The sequence below is a fragment of the Melospiza melodia genome, chromosome 5 (genome assembly GCF_035770615.1).
Source record: "Melospiza melodia melodia isolate bMelMel2 chromosome 5, bMelMel2.pri, whole genome shotgun sequence".
NCBI lineage: Eukaryota > Metazoa > Chordata > Aves > Passeriformes > Passerellidae > Melospiza > Melospiza melodia.
The window spans coordinates 14,000,809-14,021,153 of NC_086198.1; the positions used below are offsets into that span (position 1 = coordinate 14,000,809).

General features: G+C 40.9%; 2 protein-coding genes across 2 annotated transcripts in view; both read right to left on the minus strand.

Annotated features, from left to right (window-relative positions):
- Positions 1-958: 958 nt before the first annotated feature.
- LRAT (lecithin retinol acyltransferase) lies at positions 959-7,406 on the minus strand. Its single transcript, XM_063156329.1, has 2 exons — positions 6,835-7,406; positions 959-6,358 (listed from the first exon to the last, which is right to left on the minus strand). The coding sequence occupies exons 1-2, from the start codon at positions 7,375-7,377 to the stop codon at positions 6,206-6,208; spliced, it is 696 nt and encodes a 231-aa protein (XP_063012399.1). The 5' UTR covers positions 7,378-7,406; the 3' UTR covers positions 959-6,205.
- A 3,976-nt stretch (positions 7,407-11,382) lies between these two features.
- LOC134418945 (uncharacterized) overlaps positions 11,383-20,345 on the minus strand; it is a 57,447-nt gene continuing 48,484 nt past the window's right edge. Inside the window, exons 18-20 of the mRNA XM_063157972.1 lie at positions 19,124-19,247; positions 14,202-14,292; positions 11,383-13,262 (exon numbers count right to left, since the gene is read on the minus strand). Of these exons, the coding sequence (XP_063014042.1) occupies positions 13,188-13,262; positions 14,202-14,292; positions 19,124-19,247 (290 nt within the window). The 3' untranslated portion in view covers positions 11,383-13,187. The remainder of the gene's footprint in view (positions 13,263-14,201; positions 14,293-19,123; positions 19,248-20,345) is intronic.

The following is a 20,345-nucleotide window of genomic DNA, read 5'->3' on the forward strand; positions in this document are numbered from 1 at the left end:
ACAGTGCAACCAAACGTCCTTGCTGCCAGAAACTGGGAGTAGTAACTAAAAGAATACAAACAGCTGTCTTTACCATGCAGTCATCCCTGATAAATGACTGAGGTACTGGATGAAGAAATGTTATTTTTACCTATTTGTCAAGGTCATGTCCTAGTTTATTACACATTTGGATTTCCAGAGGAGCTGAGGTTTGTTTACATCCCAAGGTTGATGAAAAGATGAGTAATGGGTTGTAGTAACATGACTGTGGATATCACAGGCTACATCTTCATGTATACTTCAGGCCATTGCAACCTTCCACACTTGACAGTCTGAAATGATCTGCAGCCCTATGTGAGACCTTCAGGCTCCTCTTCCAAAATTTGAAATACTTTGAAAAGGACTCCTGAGATACCGTCAGAGCTGCAATCTGTGTAACTCACCCAGGAATAAAATGAGGCTTGGGATGGAATTGAAACAGTCTGAAGTGTATCTGCACGATTCAGATCTCCTGCTTCAGGTGAGCAGGTGTGACTGCAATGCAGGACAGGGTCACGAAATGGTATCTGCTCAGGCTCCAAAAGAGACAGAGCTGGGATAGATGGTGCTGTACTGAACAGTTCCCTCCCCCTAGGGCTAAGTGCACTGTTCCTTTTTTCACAGCCATGCTGTTTCTGGTTCTGGAGGCAACCAAGTCATCCTTAGCTCCAGGCTACGTACACAGTGCATTATCATGTCATTTAGACACTAAATGAAGCGGTTGAAACCAGGTGCCTCCCTTCTCCTTAATATTTACTTGGAGCTACCTACAATCCAGTCTACAAATATAAATAGCAAGTTACTCTGTTTAATATCTAACCCTAATATTTCCAGCAGGAGTCTGGGAAACTCGTCATTATCTTCACACCCACATTTCTTCATTTTTTATTAGAACTAATTATTAATTTTTTTCCTTCCATGTAGTAGTAGCAGACCCACCCCTCCCTCTGTTCATGTGCAGTACTAAATGGCATTGTGCAGGTACTTTCTGCAAAACTACAAGGAACATGGGTGCAAATCTCAGCCTATGCACAAGCAGAAGGTGGCTTGGCAAGTTAAGCAGAGCATTACCTTTCATTTGAATGTATTCTTAATTCCATACTATAGTATGCCTTCTTAGCCTCACAGAGCTCTGGTTTCACAAGCACAGAAAATGCCTTGTGAGGAGGAACCATGCATTTTATTTATTAGGTATGTCCAATGCAAAAAAACCTACAACTTTATGCAAATATCAACCAAGTCCTGGAAGCAGCCAGAAATCAGAGATGATTATTTTCATGGTTATAGAAATAGGAAAGAGTTAAAAAAGAGGCACTGTAGCCAATAGTTTGGGAGGTACAGCAGGTTATCTGCTTTAATTAAGAGGATTTGTTATAATAAAAGCAACAGTGCAGTAAAGAAGCAGACCTCTGATCTAACATAATAGTCTCTCCCTTATTTTTTAGCTGAAAATGTTATGAATGACTTCCAGAAATGTCCCAGGCTTAGCAGTTTCTGACTGCATCTAGAGATCTGTTTCCCATTCTGAACATCATGGGGGCCAATAGAGAAGTGACACCCTGCTTTGGGGATCCCAGAGGAGCCTGTTCCAACACAGAGTGGACAAAGAACCATTTTGCCCTTCTAACTCAGTCACAGGTGTTGCCTGAGTTGTTAAAAAAAGAAAAAAAAATCAGTAATCACTGTTGTAACGATGAGACCAAAAATTTAAAAAAGTGAAGGGTAGCCACCCCATTTTAAGGGAAGGTAAGTTAATCCTTTTAATCTCTGTTCTATCATGCAACCCCCGTGCAAACCTTCTAAACTCCAGCTGGGCACAGGAAGGCAGACACAACAATGTGCCCTACATCTGAGTCTTCAGGCACGCGCTTCTGCATTCACCACACTTAATATGCCCTGCCCTTGCAAGTAAAATAAACCTGCATTATCTACCTGCCACATTCCCACTGCTTTGATCAGACCAGGCACCAAGTTGTAGGTGTTGTGATATAGTTGTAGGGGACTGTGCAGCTGATTTGCTCCAAATCACACTAGCACAGAGCAGTCGCCAACAGTTTTGCAGTTTACAGACACACAATACAGAAGAGGCAACTTCTGAAACAAAAGCTACACAGCTAAACAAAGTTCTCTTATTTAAAGGGAAAACTTAAAAACACTACAGAAAGTCTAACAGAAAGTTTTCTACCCTGTGAGACACAGAAGCAGTAACTCCAAATCCCCGGTTTAGTGACGGACAGAACTGTGGCACTGGAATCAATGTAATTCTGACTTAAGCCTCCTAAAGGTTTCCCAACTTGCCCCCCTTCTCCCACAGTCTCTCAGCTCAGGACCATATCCTAAATGTTTTCTTGACTTCCGAACTGAAGCTACATCACACAAGACACCAGAAATTATGCCTTTAAAAGCTTTCAAATACTTGTAGTGTTCCATTCCTGCAGGAGAGGAGATTGTTTATTCTACCAGCACAATGCTCTGAAAGATTTTTGTAAAGCTGACAAGAAACTGGAATGCACTACAGCAAAGAGCTTCAAAACTACTAAGCGTTTCTATCTTCACTTCTCATTGGAAAGCTCATTCATGACAGCCAAGTACTCAGGTGAATCAAGTCCAAAGCTATTACAAAGCATAATGAGGAAATGCTCCGAGTCACCCGAGAACTTCAATTTCAGTGGATAAAGGAGATGCTAACTAATGACTGTCTAACATAGTTCTGTATCATCCAGTGGTATGTGATGATTTATTTAATGTGAGAACATGCAACAAGTAATACAGCACCACATAATTTCTAGACATCACAGTTCTTATGTTTCTTGTTGCTGCATTTTGCATTCTAAAACCTGTCTGGACGATGTCAAGTCACACACAAGTTTAATTCCCTCTTCCCTACCCCTCAGCCTTTAACAAGTATTACTATGATTTTGTTTTCATTAAAAGCCTCAACAGTATTTATATGTAGCATTCTCCTTCAGCACAGGAGAATGCAGAGTGAAATCAAGCAGCAGATGACTGTTCACCACAAAATGAGTAATCATTTATGTTCCAAACTAAAATAAATGTAACAGAAAACCAGAAAGCACAATGTTCTAATGTCTTCATTTAGTAACTTACCTTTTTCGTTCATTTCTTTTAAACAAGGATTTTCTAAAAACATTTTGAACCTTACTCATTTTATTTTTGTTTTCCTTGGAAAGCCTGAAGTGAAACATCTATCCTTTAACCCTGATGTCTTCACTACTTGCCTTTTCCAGTGGCACAGAAATACTCCTTCACTCCTCACACTCCTTCATTACGTATTCTGGTTTAACCACACAGCTTTTCAAAACAGTCTCGACTATAATGAGCTGTGGCTCTGGATTTACACTCCCCATCACCATCACTTACAGTTACTGATGAACAATTTCACTTCTAAGCACACACATTTCCCCAACAGCTGAACTGCTCCACAGTCTTCTGTGTTTTTCTTATTATAACTAGCTCCTTCATTTCAATGGCATCACAGTTGAGCTCAAGTCTGAAATGCAATGCTCCAGCTAGTGCTTATTTTTACTCAAGTAATTACAGAAAAAAAAGTTGACACTGACATTTACCAAAATATTTCAGAGCACAAACACCACCCGCTGAGCTGAACACGAAAATTCATGCCTGCTAGTCTTGTTTTTCTCCTCACAGTATGACTGATTTGACTCATGCCTGACTTTAACAAAATTTCCAGATCTTTGCTAGAGCTACAGTTGGTAGGAAAGATGCCTAAACATGCAGCTGAATTTCTGCTCCTATGCCATTATTACTTGTCTTTGATGAAAGGATGCAGCAAGACATTCTAGACCATTTCATAAGTTTAAAACTTTATATGCTGAAGGAAAATTCTCTACTAAAACATCTGAAAGCCTGCAAGGAACTGCTTTCATTTCTTTTGTAGACACCTATGAAAATCCCAGTTTAGTCAATCTGGATGCTTTTTTCTCCACAGTGTTAGCAGTGCAGGAGGACAGGTCCTTTGATACCGAAGCTAGAGCAGGAATATTTCTCTGCCTTCCAAGAGTCCCATGGTGTGATTCGGTTACTGGTCATGACCCTGTTGTTTATTGTATATGTGGATTGTAAGAATTACTGGAATTCTTATAAATCTCAATTAAATAAAAGGTAAAAGAAAAGCCCACCTGTAATCAGACACCATGTAACTGCATGTTAATGGCTTGTTCAGTGCCCTACCGGGATACCTTAGAGTAATGCTACAGCATTATACTCAATTTCAAGAGGTCAGTAGACATTTTTAAATGAACAAAATTTATATAATTACAGTTATGACTACAGCTCATGCCTTATTCACAGCAAGTAAAAAAACCACATTGGGGTTTATGCAAATATTACTAATGCATGTGTAATGAAAAAGTAACTCATGTTAATTAAAAAACACCTTAATTTCAAAAGTTTACCAGAAACAGTTACAGTGAGCATTGCAATCTTTCAAAGCAGAATAGAAGTTGTTTACAAGGATCCAGCAGTAATTGATATCCAGCTGCTCGGAGCTGGGCTGCCGACTGAACATGTGAAAGCTGGGCTGAAATCCCCTATTTGATGGCAGCAGGAGTCATGCTGCTCTTTCCTATGAGCTGGAATTTCACCCCAGTCTTTACATTCTTTGTCGAGAATGCTGGTGGAGCAGCCAGAAGATGATGATTAGAGAGTAGCTAAGTACACTCTCAGTTCTAAAAATCCAACCTTCAAGCATCTGTAAGGTCTAGGGGAAGGAGGAGGGGGTTTATAGCACAGTTAAAAGGAGTGTCTCTAAAAATGGGCAAGTGGCCATTTCAGCAACAGAGCTGATGGCAGGACACTGCACACCATTAGAAGAAGTAAATCTGGGGTTGAGTCTTTAGTGAAGACACCATCATATTGGCCTTTAACTAGGAAGGAAGGCAAGCACAGCATGTGAACAAGTAAGCACACGTATGCACACAAGGCATTCCAGGAGCTAAACAATTTCTCTGCATACATAAAAAAACCTTGCTAAGAAAAAAAAAAAAGTAGCAAAGGTTTTTAGCATTTAAATAGTTGCCTACATGAACTCGATTTCAAATCCAACAAATCCAACTTTACACATTCTTGATAAACTGAAAGGCCTCAGCATTGAAGATGAAATGTTTCTAGCACCAGCTACTGCCTTGAAAGTGAATACTTACAAGAGATGAGTATAGGAAGACATGTTGTCTTTCACTGAGAAAATGTTTTAAGGCAATATCCAAAATGACAATACAGCCACCATAGAAACTGCTCCAAATGATCCCTGATACTTTACAGCACCTATGCAGGTTCCACTGCTGAGGAAAGATCGGAACTAAATTGGTGCCTGTCCTCCTCCTCCTCCCTGCCATGTGCCCTGGAATGCTGGAAATGTCCCAACATCTGTACATCACTAGTTGACATAAAGCAAGCAAATTTCTTCCTATAGCTCCTAAATCCCTCAGTAGCCACTTATATTAACCACTATCACTGGCAGGGAAACTGGTGAGGAATTGCCCTCTTTCCTTATCACTAACCCAATTAAAAAGTTGCTCAATAACGTAGCAAGTGTTTACACAATTAATGCAAATGACAGATTTCTGAACATTTCCCCAAAGGGAAACTAACTGGTCTGGCCAAATGTGCTCCCGCAGCACCCAGCTCAGGGTTGGTTTTTCTTCTTTGCTCTCAGAAAAGAGTCAATTTACTTGCATTTCCACCAAGGAGTATTTTAGGAATGGAGACAGTAATTTCTGAATATACACTATATCTATAAAAGGAAGAGGTAAGCAGTTTGTTCTCCATTTCCATAATTTTGTGGAACTCCATCATCCATTTTTATTAATAGTTATGGCACCCAGGTATGCAGCTAAACAACTGAAGAACATGAAGGATGTTATTAGAATCATTTTTGGCTAATGATAAGGAGCAGAACTGCATCGCAACCCTACTTTTTCCATGATTTAAAGGTGTGTTAAAATGTACCGAGATTTTCAGGAAATCTGTTATTTGGCTTACACAGTAAGCTATGCCTTATGCACCGTGTTCTAGACAAAGTTGTATTTTAAAATGGTGCACAAAGTTAAAAAACTTTACATGATGCCAGTGAGTAATGTGTGCTTTCATAAATACAGTAGTATACATCCTATTTACAGACGCTGGATGGAAGACTCCAGGAAGGCTGTTAGCCAGCCATCCACAGAAAAAAGGGAATGAAGATGGTGGGGAGTGTGGTGGAGGGTGCCACACCTAGGCAGACTATTGACGCTAGTCCCACAAGCACCGACGCGAGGACGCTCCTCTGGTCCCGAATAATCATCTTCACGGTCTCACAGAACTGGGAAAAAAAAAAAAAAAAAAAAAAAAAGGGCAAAAGATGAGATTGAAAGAGGAAAGCTTTGGCTGCAGAACTGTCAATACCCACTCTCTCGGGACAGAGCAGCCTCAGCTCTCACACAGGTTCCCCGGAGGGAGGGGAAGAGCTGGACTGGCACCGCATCACCCCCAGCATCAGCCCCGGTACTGCCTGTGGCTCCGGCTAGAACCTGTAGCTTCAGAGCATTTTAGAAGCGTATTAATTGTTCTACTAATTCAGCTTCGCTTTTCTCGCCGCTTGAAGCCAGCTGAGGCTAGGCTCGCCGCCGTCCCGAGCAGCTCGGCGCCGGCGGCACTGCCCGCTGCGGGCAGAGCGGCATCAGCGGCGGCCGGGCCGGCGGGCGGGACCGGCACCCCGGCCCGGGGCCCGGGGCCGGGCCGGCTGCGGGGAGCGGGGCCGCCGGGGGAAGGGCAGCGCCGCCGCTGGCCGGGCCGTACCTTGTCGGTCTGGAAGCTGACGGGGGCTCCGTATCGGCAGTAGGTGACGAAGTGCTCGCAGTTGTTCCAGAGCAGGCTGTAGGCCGTAGCGCCCACCAGCTTCTCCGCCCGGCGGGCCGCCTCCTCGCTGCCCAGCACCTGGTCCTCGAAGAGCCGGTCCATGTGGTTGACCAGGATGCTGCCGCCGTAGGCGAAGTCCTCCACCGTGTCCACCCGGACGCTGGCCGTCCTGGCGATGACGCCCAGGATAAGCCGTTTGTTGGTCACCACCTGCTGGATCTGCCGACGGTCGCCGGTGATGGAGGGCAGGATGTCGGGCATCAAGTGGGCGACGCGGTTCTCGCCCAGGTAAATGCCGAAGTGGATGAAGAGGGTGCGGGGCACCTCGAGCAGGTCTCCTCGCTTGAAGCAGCTGGTGTCGTAGTAGCCGGGCGCAGGCGGTGGCGTTTCCCCGCCGGAGCCCGCGGGCAATGGACGGATGTGGACGAGGAGCAGCAGCTTCTCCAGCAGCAGCGAGGCCGCTTGTGGCACCGGATTCTTCATTGTCGGCGGGGAAAGCCTCGGTACCTCCGAGCAGCTCCTGGCCCCCGGCGCCGCTTTTCTAGGCTACCGGCGGGGCGGGGCGGGGCGGGCACCCGGGCCGGCCCACCGGGAGAGGGGCGTGTGGGGAGCGCCCGCCCCGAGGACCGGCGGGCTTCACTGGCGGGCGCGGCGGGCACCCTCAGCCGGCCCGGCGTCCCTCGGGGACTGGGGATGGCGCGGTGCCCGCAGCCTGGAGCCACCCGCAGCTCCGCCCCGTCTACGGCCCGCGCTGCCCAGGTAGAAGTGCACGGAAAAGTGCGGGTGAAGCCCTTCACCCGCCCCGGGGAGAGCAGCGAGGGGCTCCCGGGACCACAGCCGCTCCGTGCACCTTCCCCCGCCGGCGGGACCTGAGGGGCTCCGGGTGCCTGCCCCGGCCGTCGCGGGGGACAAGCGGCGACCGGATCGGATCGGGGGGGCCGGACGGGCGGCCGCGGTGCTCGCACGGCGGCGGGACGGGGGAGGGAGCGTCTGCCTTTCCTGAAAGGAAACAGGTCTCCGAGGATAGCGGCAAGTCACATTTATAAATGAACTCGCCCCAAAGGTCCGCCAGCTAAGAAAGAGTGGGAAGCGGCGGAGCGGCATTCCCGTGCGTTCAGTTTCATGCTAATCCATTATGCAAATGGGTAAATCCTGGCAACGGAGCGCACAAAAGAGCAGCCCTGTCAGGTCAACAATGCCGCCAGATCGGGGCTCGGAAGTTTCAGTAACCAAGCAGGTTCCCGCCCCCTCGGGGATGGCGGGATGATGGATGGGACAGACATTCATTTTACCTGGAAGATGACAGGGCGCGGAGAGTGGCAGGGGAGGCGGCCGTGGCTGCAGCCTTTCACCGAGTCCCCGCCGCCGCGGCCCGGCCCGCTGCCATGGATCTTTGTTCGTGCCGCTGCCGCTCCGGCTGCAGGGGGGAGCTTTCGCCTCTGAGAAACGCGGAGCGGGTGGAGGGAGGGGGAAAGAGAATATGTGTGTAAGAACGCTGGAGAAGTTTGGTGGAGCACCTTCCTTTAAACTCGGGCAAACACTGCAACCTCAGGATGCCAAATACGAAACGGGGAAGCGGGAAGAGGAGCGATGGTGTGTAACAGCTTGGCAGCTCTCCACAGGCAAACCGCGTTGAAACAGTAGGTTATTTTTCTCTCCTCAGTCACTTCAAACTCTATGGAACACGAATGAGACCTCTAGACCACCCCAGAGCTGTACAAGCCCTTTAGTCACACCAGCAAAGAAGAGAGTGTTCACTATCCCTTTTCTTTCCATTAGCAAACAACTCTGGTATGATTTGGAAGGCAAAGGGGATACAAAGGACCCAGCAGGTGAGAGCCTTCTACCCTCACAGATTCTGAACCCAGGTTCAGGATCTTGTAAACATAAAAGTTTATTGATGTACCAAAAGCAAGTTTTCCCACTTCCTCAGTAAAGAAAATATTTCGGGGGAGGAGGTTACCTCACTACTTGTCAACAAAAGACAATGGCTGGTGCCCTTCTGTTTCCTCCTGCTTGGAGCAGAGAGCAGCTCCCTGGAAAGCTAAGACTACCCTCACCTTGCTTCATCTGCAAAGAGCCCCTCCACAAGCTCTTGTTCACAGGCCACAGTCCCAGCACTACTAAGAGAGTGATCAGGCCTTTGGGATTTTCTCTAGAGTCTCAGCCAAATTTTTATGCAAGAGGCTTACCCCTCTCAAGTCCCCTACTTCAAATCACATCACTTACAAAAGAGAAAATACCTTTTAGATGTAGCTTATGATGCTTGTACAGGAACCCTGCAGATTAGCCACCAGACACACAATTATATAATTAAACCAAAGTATTTTCAAATCCAGCTGTTAAAAAACATTATTTTAAAGGTTTGAGGCTTTTGCTACTAGTAAATAAAAGTGGGGGGAGGAGAAGGAAGAACTTCTCATTTTTAACTAGTGCATTTTTTTTAATGGATGAGGGGAAAAGAAATTTAAACACCTCATTTTCATAAAGGGTCTCACCAATTTGGTGATGGTCACAGCAGGCAGCCCAGAGCTGGAGGCACAGAAGGTTGTCAGACTCCACAAAAAAGTCCTGGCACAGAAATATTCCTGTTTCCCTCCTGTGTGGATGAGCACCATTCCTGCCCTGCACTGCTTTCTCAAGACTCCCCCTCTCCCCTTCCCTAAAGCTGTCTAGGGAGTGTCTGGATGGTCTTTGCTGAAACAGGCGGTAGAGATGCTTCAGTCCTACAGCTCAGGTTTCTCTTCCCTGTCCAAAGGTAGGTAGAGGAATTCAATTAACTCCCTGGCAGATACAGACACTTCCCAATGGGATCTTTCACATGGAGGCAACCTTTGTTTATTTTCTTCATGCCAGTTAGCTTTAATCCCAAAATCACCAGGGTCCATTTCAAGTAAATCCAGAAAGGAAAGCAGGATGAAACTGAAGAAGTAGTAAGGTGAAAGGTGTGACACTTCTGCTGTGTAATTTCCTCATACCTCAGGGACTGAAGAGCTTCCTCTCTCCCTCCCCCCAGCCACTCACTCACTCACTGGCCCAGAAACCCCAGTGAACCAGCCCAAAAGGCATTACAGAACAGATGGGTCTGTGGAATCCACTCAGGTAATGAAAGCTTTGCCACTACCTTGCAACCGTTGTGAGCATTACTGTGTGCAAAGCACTTAGTACAACACATCAAAGTAATTCCCGAATTAAACCATTCAAATTCTTAAAAAGCAACCTGCAACCCAGCATTTTCTGCTTTCAAACCCAAGGGGCTGCACTTCAGTGCAATGTAAAGTATACTTACCATAATTTTGCATCTGAAAGGGGAAGAAAACAAGAAAACATGTACTTTAATGGAAAAACATCTCTACTGGAGATGGCAAAACTAAAAATATACATTGTGCATCAAACACTGGCACATATTCTTAGGTGACTTTTGTACTTTAGTACACAAATTTAAGTGGGAAAATCACTCTGAAATATTAAATATAAACCCAAAACCACTGAGGAAGTATTTGTTTGGACTGTTAAGTGTCATGGAACAATTTAATGATAAAGGCTATGCTTTATTTTTGAGAGTTAGGCTGAGATGCAGTAAGGGAGCTGTGAGAGGTAAGAATGCAGCCTTTGTTTAGTAGTGCAGATGAGCCAAAGTACAAAAACTTCAGTAAGAGGTGTAAGCCAGTTTCCATTACACTGAAACTCCTGTATTAGAAGGAACCTTATTTTATGCACTAGACATGACTATTTCCATCCTGCTCTCACAGCTAACACAGTAGGGAAAAGGCAGGAAAGGCGGGGAGTTGGAAGGGTATGTTCTTGCCTATATGAGGAACAGACCTGGTTTAACGAGCAGGCAAAATGAATTTTTTAACTTACTGAAGTTAGACCAATGCTGACTGCATACATGCTCACCTTTATGTGTATTTTACCAAACCTCTCTCAATTAGCTTTACTTTCAGCAAGCTTTACTTTCAGATGATCTGGGACTGCTGAAATAAGCAGAGGTTCATGAATTCAAAACATGTTAAGATACTGAAGGAGAGTAACATCTTTGAATAGGGGTTTTTGGAGGACATAATTTGCAAGAAAAGTATCTGAAGAGCAAAGCCATTTGGTTTAAGCTGGTGTGCCGAAAGAAATAATGGACAGAAAACATGTTTGTGAAGGATTAGTTTAATAACATCCAAAAGGGCTACTCCAGAGATAAAAAAATAACACCTTTGTATTCCAATATCCAATCCATTTGAACACTACCATTCCTTTCAGCAAATTACAGCTTCCATTACAGAGCTCTAAGTGACCAGCTCTCCAGTAAATCGTATTATTTACTTTTTTGGTTTTTATATTTAACAAAGATTAGGGACAGAACAGAAAAAATCTGAACCAAGAAGGGAACCAGCAAGACAATGCATGAAATTACAGGCAAGTGAAACAACTCCAAACAAAGAATTTCTAAACTAAGTATCACTCTCTTCCAGAAGAAGAAACCACATAAACAAGTAAAACAAATTTATACTTTATTAATGTTGACTTTTATTCAGAAACTTACTGCATACACATTTCCAGAGTCACTTAAGCAGCATATTGAGTGAACTGCAAAAATTTACTGTAGCCTTTTTATCCTTCTAGGTTTGCTACTGAGGTCTATCACTTTTTCTTTTTTACTTCTCTCAGTATGCTTCCAAATTATTAAGGAGAGTTTTCTAACAAACAATGACTGTAAACATCATAAAACCTGCATGCCATTTTCCCTTTGAAATTATTAACTTTGCCTTTTTTCTGCAATGAAGTAATGACTCATTTTTTACAACCTGACAATCATGTTCTACACATGGACGGTACCTATGACTAGCTCAGGCAATAATTGTTTATATAGATAAAGCATTAATTTATGATGCTTTCAATTCAAATGAACAAAACCACAGAAAACGTGGGAACAATTCACTGCATAGTCCTCATTAGCAAGCAAGAGGCTAGGAAATTAATAACAGTGATATATAGCACTGGAAATTTAGGAACTAACAGATAGGTTAGGTGACAATTTAAAAAGTACTTATTTCCATAGTTTTTTCTGCTATTAGTAATGTCTCATTTTGTCAGCACTAAGCAATTAATACAATCTCCTCAAAATAAACAGAAAGATTAATTTCTGAATATAAAATGCCTGAACACATGGAGTAGTATTTTTACAGCTTCTGCAGAGAAAATACATTCATCAGAATTTCCACCGTGCTATTGTCCCAGGAAATTTGATACAGATTTTTAAATCTTTTCTTAATGAGATGAAGAAGTTCAGAAGTATCCCAATTTGAACATGCTAATCATATTGTGCAGGAAGGGAGATGGAGAGGTGATAACTGGGAGTCAGAATAAAGACAGAGTACATACATTTAACATAGTTTTTCTTCACAGCAGAAGACACCTTTTTGTGGGAAGGGCAATGCAAATGACAGTCAAATAAACTTAATCCAGGCATTACTCTGCTGCACAAATCAAGGATTTAATAGCCCTGGAACAAAACCACCCAGCCCTGCTTCACCCCTGCCAGGATTACACCACCACAAGAAGGAGTGAGCAGGCAGACTCTCCTTTCCTCATCTTCAAATTTATTACCACACTAAGATCTGCAATTTACTACTACTCAGTGCTTTCAACTGAAGGATTAATTAGTAAAAGATATTGGAAAATGCAATAAAAAAGTCTGTCATTAACCAGACAAAGTGCTGGAAGTTTGGTGGATCACCACCAAAGGTCAGCATTTATGACCAGTCACTGTATAACAGTACCAATTATAACTTTTCTTTATTGCCCAGCAGGGAGAACTGTTCCCCAGTACCAGACAGTGCTGCCTTCCCAGCCGTGCAGAGCAGGCTACCCAGCCTCACTCACTGCACAGGACACACGCAGCTGACAGGACAGCAGTCCCAGTGGTTTCCAAATAAAGGATGAGAGAAGGAAAAGCGAGATGGACGGAACAGGAGGTAATTTCCATCTTGAAATAAAGATTATCTTGCCTTGTAATTAAATGTTATGTTGCAATTTGATTAATTCTATTTTTCAGGAAATAAATTGATTCTTCATCCACTGTATTATCTAGACAGGAAATGTTATCAGACACAGACAAAGCTATTAGTCTGGTATTACTCAAAACATTTGCCAATCTGTGCCATATAGCTAAACCTGTGAGAAATAACTCAAATTTCTACTCTTGAACTTTAGAAAAAATTCTCATTCAAGAAGCCAGTTCTTGTTCATAACATGCTTTTATACCACTTAGTGTTAAAAGCATATATATTAAACACTTGTTATTCTATCAGTGATTTTAAATCAGGAACATTTTTAATCTGGAAATCCAACAGCATCTGTCCAAGTGCTTTACCCTGTAAGAAAAAAGAAACAAACCAACATTTTATTTTACTATCTAAACATACTATTTTTTAAAAGTTTTTTTTTTTCTAATGGTTTCATATGAGTGTTTTTCCTGTAATCAGGGTGAGAATTCATTCTAAGTTTCTTGAGTTTTCAAGCATCCAAATTTGAATAGACTGAACAGTTTCTTCCATTTATTTGGCACCTACTGCTAAAATCAATTAATTTGGGGTTCAATTCTATCTATTCATACATAGCATCAGCTCACTTTGCGAGCAGTCTTCTTGACTATGCTGAGATTATACACACATGAGCATTTCTGAGCCTATGAGACAGCTATGTAAACCATAGCATTGCTCAGGATCTCATCTTCAGGTTTAGATATTTTAAATATTTAATACTCAGATTGTACATTTGCAAAAAAAATTCTTACTTTCAGATTCACATGAAATCATCAATACAAAAGACCTCATATCCATCTGCTTTTCATGTTTATACACATTATTTATCAGTATTTTAACTATAGAAGGGATAGGCTAAATGAGTTGTCCTACAGCATGGTTCCTGTATATACTTGGAAACAATCAGAACTGTCTAGTAAATCTGCATTTTTCAAAATGAGAAATAAGTTTCTGATATTAAATTCTGCAATTAGTTTATGATAAACTAATTTTGCTGGTGCATCAAAAAACTGGTGGTCTTTAAATCAGTACTGCTCTTTATGATGTGCTATCTTATTAGTGCACATCTTTTTCACCAAATATTCCAAATCTACTTTCCTATGTTGTTTTCAAACCTTACAAAATTAAATAAACAGTATCTATTAACAGGAAATTAAAAGGAAGTAGAATCAAAGCCAAACCTCACAGTTCCAGCCCAAAAGCTGGTTATGAAGACACCCATAAAAGATGACTTAAAGATGACATTAAAATGATGGCTTTGATACATGCCTGAGGGTCACTTCTTAGGGATGCTATACCACCACCACCAAGGGAATTCTTCAGAACAAAATTTAATCCATGGATTCCAGGTAACTCGTATCTGTAAAATAAAAACTGCACATTATTTGTCAGCAGATTTTGGAAGAAACACATATAGAAAAAAAAAAAATAGCATGCAAAATTTTCATGCTTCTGATCACATCCCACTGCTGAGTCAAAGTCCAAAAAGTAACAAGATTAACACAAGGCCTTGCCTTCTTGTTCCTTTCTCTTACTCCAAATTACTAGCCCTTAATAGTTTTAAAGCTGGACCATAAGGTAATAATTCTCCTCTATTCAAAAATCGCCGATTTCTAACAGGGTTGTTCCTAGAGTTCTTTCTTTCTGTGAGTTAAAGTTGCTATCTGAAAGCCAGAGGTTGAAGATCCAATATGAACTTGGATAACACAAGGGGCAAAAGAAAATATTTGTATTAGCTCCTAGTTCTGATACTGAAAAGTACAATCACTTAATTCCTGGAACTCACTTTTGCTAACAAATGCTGCCAGCTAATTGGAAAGACACCCTCTTCATTACTGAGAAACCTCTGTGAGTCACTACATCAGCTCTTACGACAAACAGATAACTTTATGGCAAATTCAAATCAGAGCTTTCCTGGAGCCATGCACTTTGTTCAGATAAAACTTTATTTTAGTGTGACAGACCTATGTTTCTGTTCCATCACCACTGTAAGCATTTTTCCATCCTTGCTTTTGACTGGTGCAGTTCCAATTTGGAAACTTCCATAGCAGTTTGGCAAATGGCTCTGTGGTTTCCTATTGTTTCAAATTCCATAAATAGGTCTACAGTATATTTCCATTTGCCTCTCCTTGCAGTGTTTTGCCATCTTCTTTCTATTGTTGGTTTTCTTTGGTTTTGCTTTCCTTCAATATTTTCTTCATCCAAATACCTGATAGCTTTGCTTTAATTCCATAGGAAAGAATTTAAATCAGAACATCATCAAGCCATGAGGAATTAACAAAGATGATATCCAATTTAAATCCTGCTTCCTCCAACATCACTTACTTTGCTTTAGTCACCTACCCGATCTTCATTTGTTTGGGACAGATTCTTTACATCTTTCCCCTAAAAGAGGCACAATTTCTTGCAGTGCTCTTACACTGCTGATTTTATCACTTTGAGGTTTATCTCTTTCAGCTCCTTTTGAGCACTGTGAAAACCATGGCTGTTGCTGGTGCTCACTGCCCTGTCTGCCCTTTTATCTTGGGCATATGACCTAAACCTCTCATAGAAAGAGATGATTCTGCTGAGCAGCCTGGCAATCACTTCAGTTCTTGCTGTAGAAAGCAAGAAGTCATCAGAGTGTCCATGTCTGTCTCCCAGGCAAAAAGTTCCAATGAGTTCCTTCAACTTTTTCATTACCCCACTCTTCTTTAGTGTTAATATTATTAGTTATTATTAAGAAAAAAAAATGGTGTTGGTGTTCTGTTACCCTTTCTCAAAAACTAGTTGACAGGCACCATTATCATGCTTAAAGACAAATCCACTGCGAAGGCAGGAAAGTAGATTAATCTATTAGTGATCATTTAGACAACAAGAATATGAAGAATAAAGCAATTCTACAAGAAGTTACCTACCTAATTTACTAAATTTAATACCATAATCAACTATATGGCACAACCCCACCAAATCTTTTGAAAAACTAAATAAAAATTTCCAATCACCACATACCACAAAAGCCAGAGATCTACCAAAGCAAAGCACTACACTATGAATATTACTCTGAAAAGCTGGCAAAGATTTCCAGGCAGCAAAGAATTTCACAACTGGAAGACGTCTTCTCAAGAACTAGACTGATGGAATTTTGATTCCTAATAGCTCATCTCTCAAAAGAAGTGTCATGAAAATCAATCAGGAGAAACAAATCAGGAGAGAAAGTTCAGAGCATATAAATGCAGATACATGTAAGTGGAAGAATTTCATTTCACTTTCTGCAGTAGTTTTGGCAGAGGAAATATGCAATACAAGCAACAAATCTTAATTTGGAACACTATTACATGGCATATTCATTCTGTTTACTTTAAGAAACTATTTACAGTGGAGTAATGTAGCTAAAATGAGAATTACAAAATAATATATGATGGCCAACATCTTCACTATTTTAAGGCTTGTCTGTAGCATATGAGCATCCAAAATATTTCCACAAAGAATATAAACTTGCACAATAAAAGGAAGAAAAACCACTATAACAATTATAATAGTCTTAAGTAGCAACAATACATTGACCAAAATGCTGGCAGGCATTTACTCAGCATAATGAAACAATTTAAGCTTAATTATCTAAGATCTAAAGGGAAAAAAAAATCTAATTGTACAACTTAATTAAATGTTTTAAGAGCTGCTTTTAAAAACAGAGAAAACAAATAAACCTTTCAAAGAATACTGTATCTGTGACAAAAACCAGTAAGACAAGGAGTATTCACTGTTCTAGCTGAATTCCTACGCTTAGGCACAACGGAGTGCCTGATTAACTACTTTCTTTAAAGTGCTGTCCATAGTATTCAGAGAAGTAAGGTCTTCTGGTCAATCTCCCATTAAAAAGCACGGATATAATAATGATATAAAATTATTTAATGCATTTAAATCAAGGAAAAGACATGATTCTTTTCATCACCAGAAAGCAGGAACCAAATCCATAGGCTTAAAGAAGTGTTTGCATATGAGAGATACAGAGAAATATTTATTTGTCCTAACAAATGTATGTAAGAAAAAGCCATCTAGAAGGATCAGCATCCACATTTCTTGTTCTTCAGCTCCTGGTGAAAACATTGCATAGGAAGAAATCAGCTGGCAATTTAGAGTATTTCTGAGCATTGAAATGTTTTCAAAACATTACATATAACACATTTCAGAAGATGAAAATAGAAAAACCTTACAGGATAGTTTTACTATCCTTCTTAAATTACTGATCTAGTACCACTGCATAGAAAGTTTCTTGTTCTGTATCTTAAGATACTTGGATCTGTTAAGAATGTACAGCAGCACTCTACTGTGGGAAGCAACCACCTGAGGATTGAAAGACCATATTTTTCTATTATTTTACCTGCAGATCTGGAAATTCATGTGTTTTCAGTGTCCTCTACCAAAATAATCCCATTTTTCCTCTGTTTAGTACACCTATTTAATACCTCTAGTGAGAAAGCATGAAAGGCAGCTGGTTAATAGACTGTTCTATAGTGAGTAAGAGCCATAGTTGGTATGTTTATAGTAGCAAAACTAATACATAGTTTTTAACTACTCACTATTTAAATAAAAGAAATGAAGGAAAATCAGACAGTAAGACAACTCTTTTTTAATGACAGTTAAAACTAAAAAATAAACAAGTATTAAAAAAGAAATCTGAAGCACATGAACATAATCCTTATAATCCTAAATATTTCCACAAAAGGTTTTATTCTTTTTCCCCAGCAGCTTTCCAATTTACTCACAGAGCTCCATTATCACATAATTAAAGGAAGCCAAAACCACAAACAGATAATCTAATTAATCAAACTAATTTGGCTACATCCAAAGAGAGAAAATTTCTACTTCTATTTATGAACATAAACAGCATTAAGGAATGACAATGAATCCACTTCTACTATCATTAGGAGGAACAACATTGTTTATTTCTTCTTGTCTCTGCTCTGTTTCCGAGGAAATTAAATTACAATTCTTAGTATCACAATTTATTAGATACATAGATTTGTTAGCACTTATGAAACAGTGGGTGAGATCTGCACTGAGCTGCTTATGAAGACAAAACCAGCACTTACAATTCAAAGATCAGAGGTTAAAATAACTCCAAGCTCTCTCTGAGCTTTGAGCTGTACCTTTCTGACTCAAGCTTTCTGAACAAACAAAAAAACAGGCAACAGTTTATCCACTACCCATGGAAATACATAAAGGATTTTAGCAAAATCTCCTTATATGCAACAGAACTGACTTTGTATCAAAACATGTTTTAGAAGACCGAATATTTAGTGGCAGTATTCAGCTTTTACTTGTTTTCAAAGAGATAAAAAGGTTTAAAATCTGTTGACTATTCTACTGGACATCCTTAGGAGAGCGAGCTTCATTACCTCACGCTACAGCAAGAGCGGTCTATGTTTCATTCAGTCCCCAGGAAGGGCCCTGAGCATCAGTCATAACACAAAAATAAGAATGTTATCTGCTGGCAGAGAATATTCTTTAGTAGGTGACTATCACATAAGTGTCCTGTTTAGGATGTATTCTCTTTCAGATTTTAAGAGAAATTAGCTATGTTTTTTCTTTAAATTCTGGCATGGTATAGATGGCACAAAAGTGGGTGAGAGTGAAGTACTAGAAGGAATATATTAAAATGCTTTGCAGAAACAGGGACAGTATGAGGCCCATTTCTGATGGATCATCAGGTAAATTTGGGCTCCAGACCACAGTGGCTGTGTAAATGTCTTTCAGGTAGTGTTTTACAGATTTCTAACTCTCAGTTCAGCACTGGCTCAGAGGCTTGGGAAGCTTCAGTTTTTAAGGCTCCTGCAGTTCCCAAATGGTGCAAAACCAGTGGAAAATAAATTTCTCAAAGGGCATTGGAAGCTGTTTCTAGTTGGTAAAAACATTCTGTACTGGCACAAAACAAAGGAACAACCCCAACACTACTATGCTAATTCTGAGAATTTAAATGCCTTCACTACACGGATTCACGGCCTTTGTCCAGCTTTGAGAGAGGCCCAACTTCATGCTCTCAGTGACTATGCTCATGTTGTCATTTAAAAAGGCAAAGGAAGATACATTAAAAAACCCAAAGAGAATACATATAAACTCACAACATTTATATTAACATATTTTAAGATAACCTCTGATACCATCATGTATCTACCATACAACTGTGGGATGCACAGCGAGCTACTCACCTTGTTACTAGTTCTTCTTCTGGTTTCTCATGCTCTAAAAGGTGTTGAAAGTAATTCTGCAGGGCTTGAGCAGTTAAAGTTTTCTTTAAGTATGGATAGTAGAGGGGATGCCGTGCTATCACACCTGTTAGGCATTAACTGGCATTAGATGAAATAGGAACTGTTAAAACCAATTTGTATTTATCCTTTCAAAACCAATTTGAGGTCCTCCGCTTAACTGAAACTGTACATATGGATCCCCTTTAATGAGCTCCTGAATAAAAAACACAACAGTATGACAGCTCTCCCTCTGTCAGTAGAGGTGTAGCATGGAGCATGACACCAAAGAATGCTAAGTTACCACTAAGTGATCACGGGATTTTTTTCTGCTGCAAACAGTCCCTGCCACTGAAAAGACACCTAAAGAACAACAACATCACAACAAACAACCCACAGGCAATTCTCTTCCCTTAAATGGTTTGCAAGACTTAGATATTTAAGTAATCACAATTAACCACAACAAGGAATGATCAGTGACCAAAGGTTTGGTCCTTGCCCCACCTCTTGCACGGGATTCTGATGTAAGTATGACAAATCGCAATTACATTTTTACTTCTGTAAACATGCTTTATAAGCTTCAGCTAATTTTATGCTGAAGCTGAGGTTCCAGAGCAGGATCAGGAAAACAGCTTTGTATCACTGGGACCTTTCTAGCTGGACTTAAATTAGAGGTTAAGTTTGTTGTTGTTAGTGTTGTTCCTTAGAAAAGCTGCAGTGTCCTTGTATCTGAAGCAGTCTATTACATATACTTCATTCATGACTTGGCATTGCTACACTGCAACAGTGATCAATCATGGAGAAAGAAAAAGAAAAAATAGGAAAAAGAGAAAAAAATCAACATTGCTTCATTCTTCAACCCAAAAAAACTAGTTTCACAAACAAGGACAAGAAAGCTATATTTCTGAATACAAATGAACAAAATTCATCAGTTTTAGCAGGACAGCTAATAGCAAATCAAATCCCAAACGCACCTTTAATTCATACTGAGCTTTGAACACCACACGCTCTCATCTTCCAACAAGTAAGAGAGCCAATTGTTGCATGCAGAAGTAAGGAATAGAAGGAATTATTAAACAATGCAAGAAGCAGCACAATCAAGGCAAAGAGACTGCACACTGAAATATACCATTTGCATTAGCAATATAATAAAAACATTCTTGTATGCATGAGAACAACTTTAGTG

Bases quoted from the DNA above. Each gene is read 5' to 3' on its own strand.
- LRAT (XM_063156329.1), bottom strand. From the start codon at position 7,377: ATGAAGAATCCGGTGCCACAAGCGGCCTCGCTGCTGCTGGAGAAGCTG. The intron at 6,359-6,834 runs GTACGGCCCGGC...TTTTTTTCCCAG, and splicing joins TCAGCTTCCAGACCGACAAG to TTCTGTGAGACCGTGAAGAT.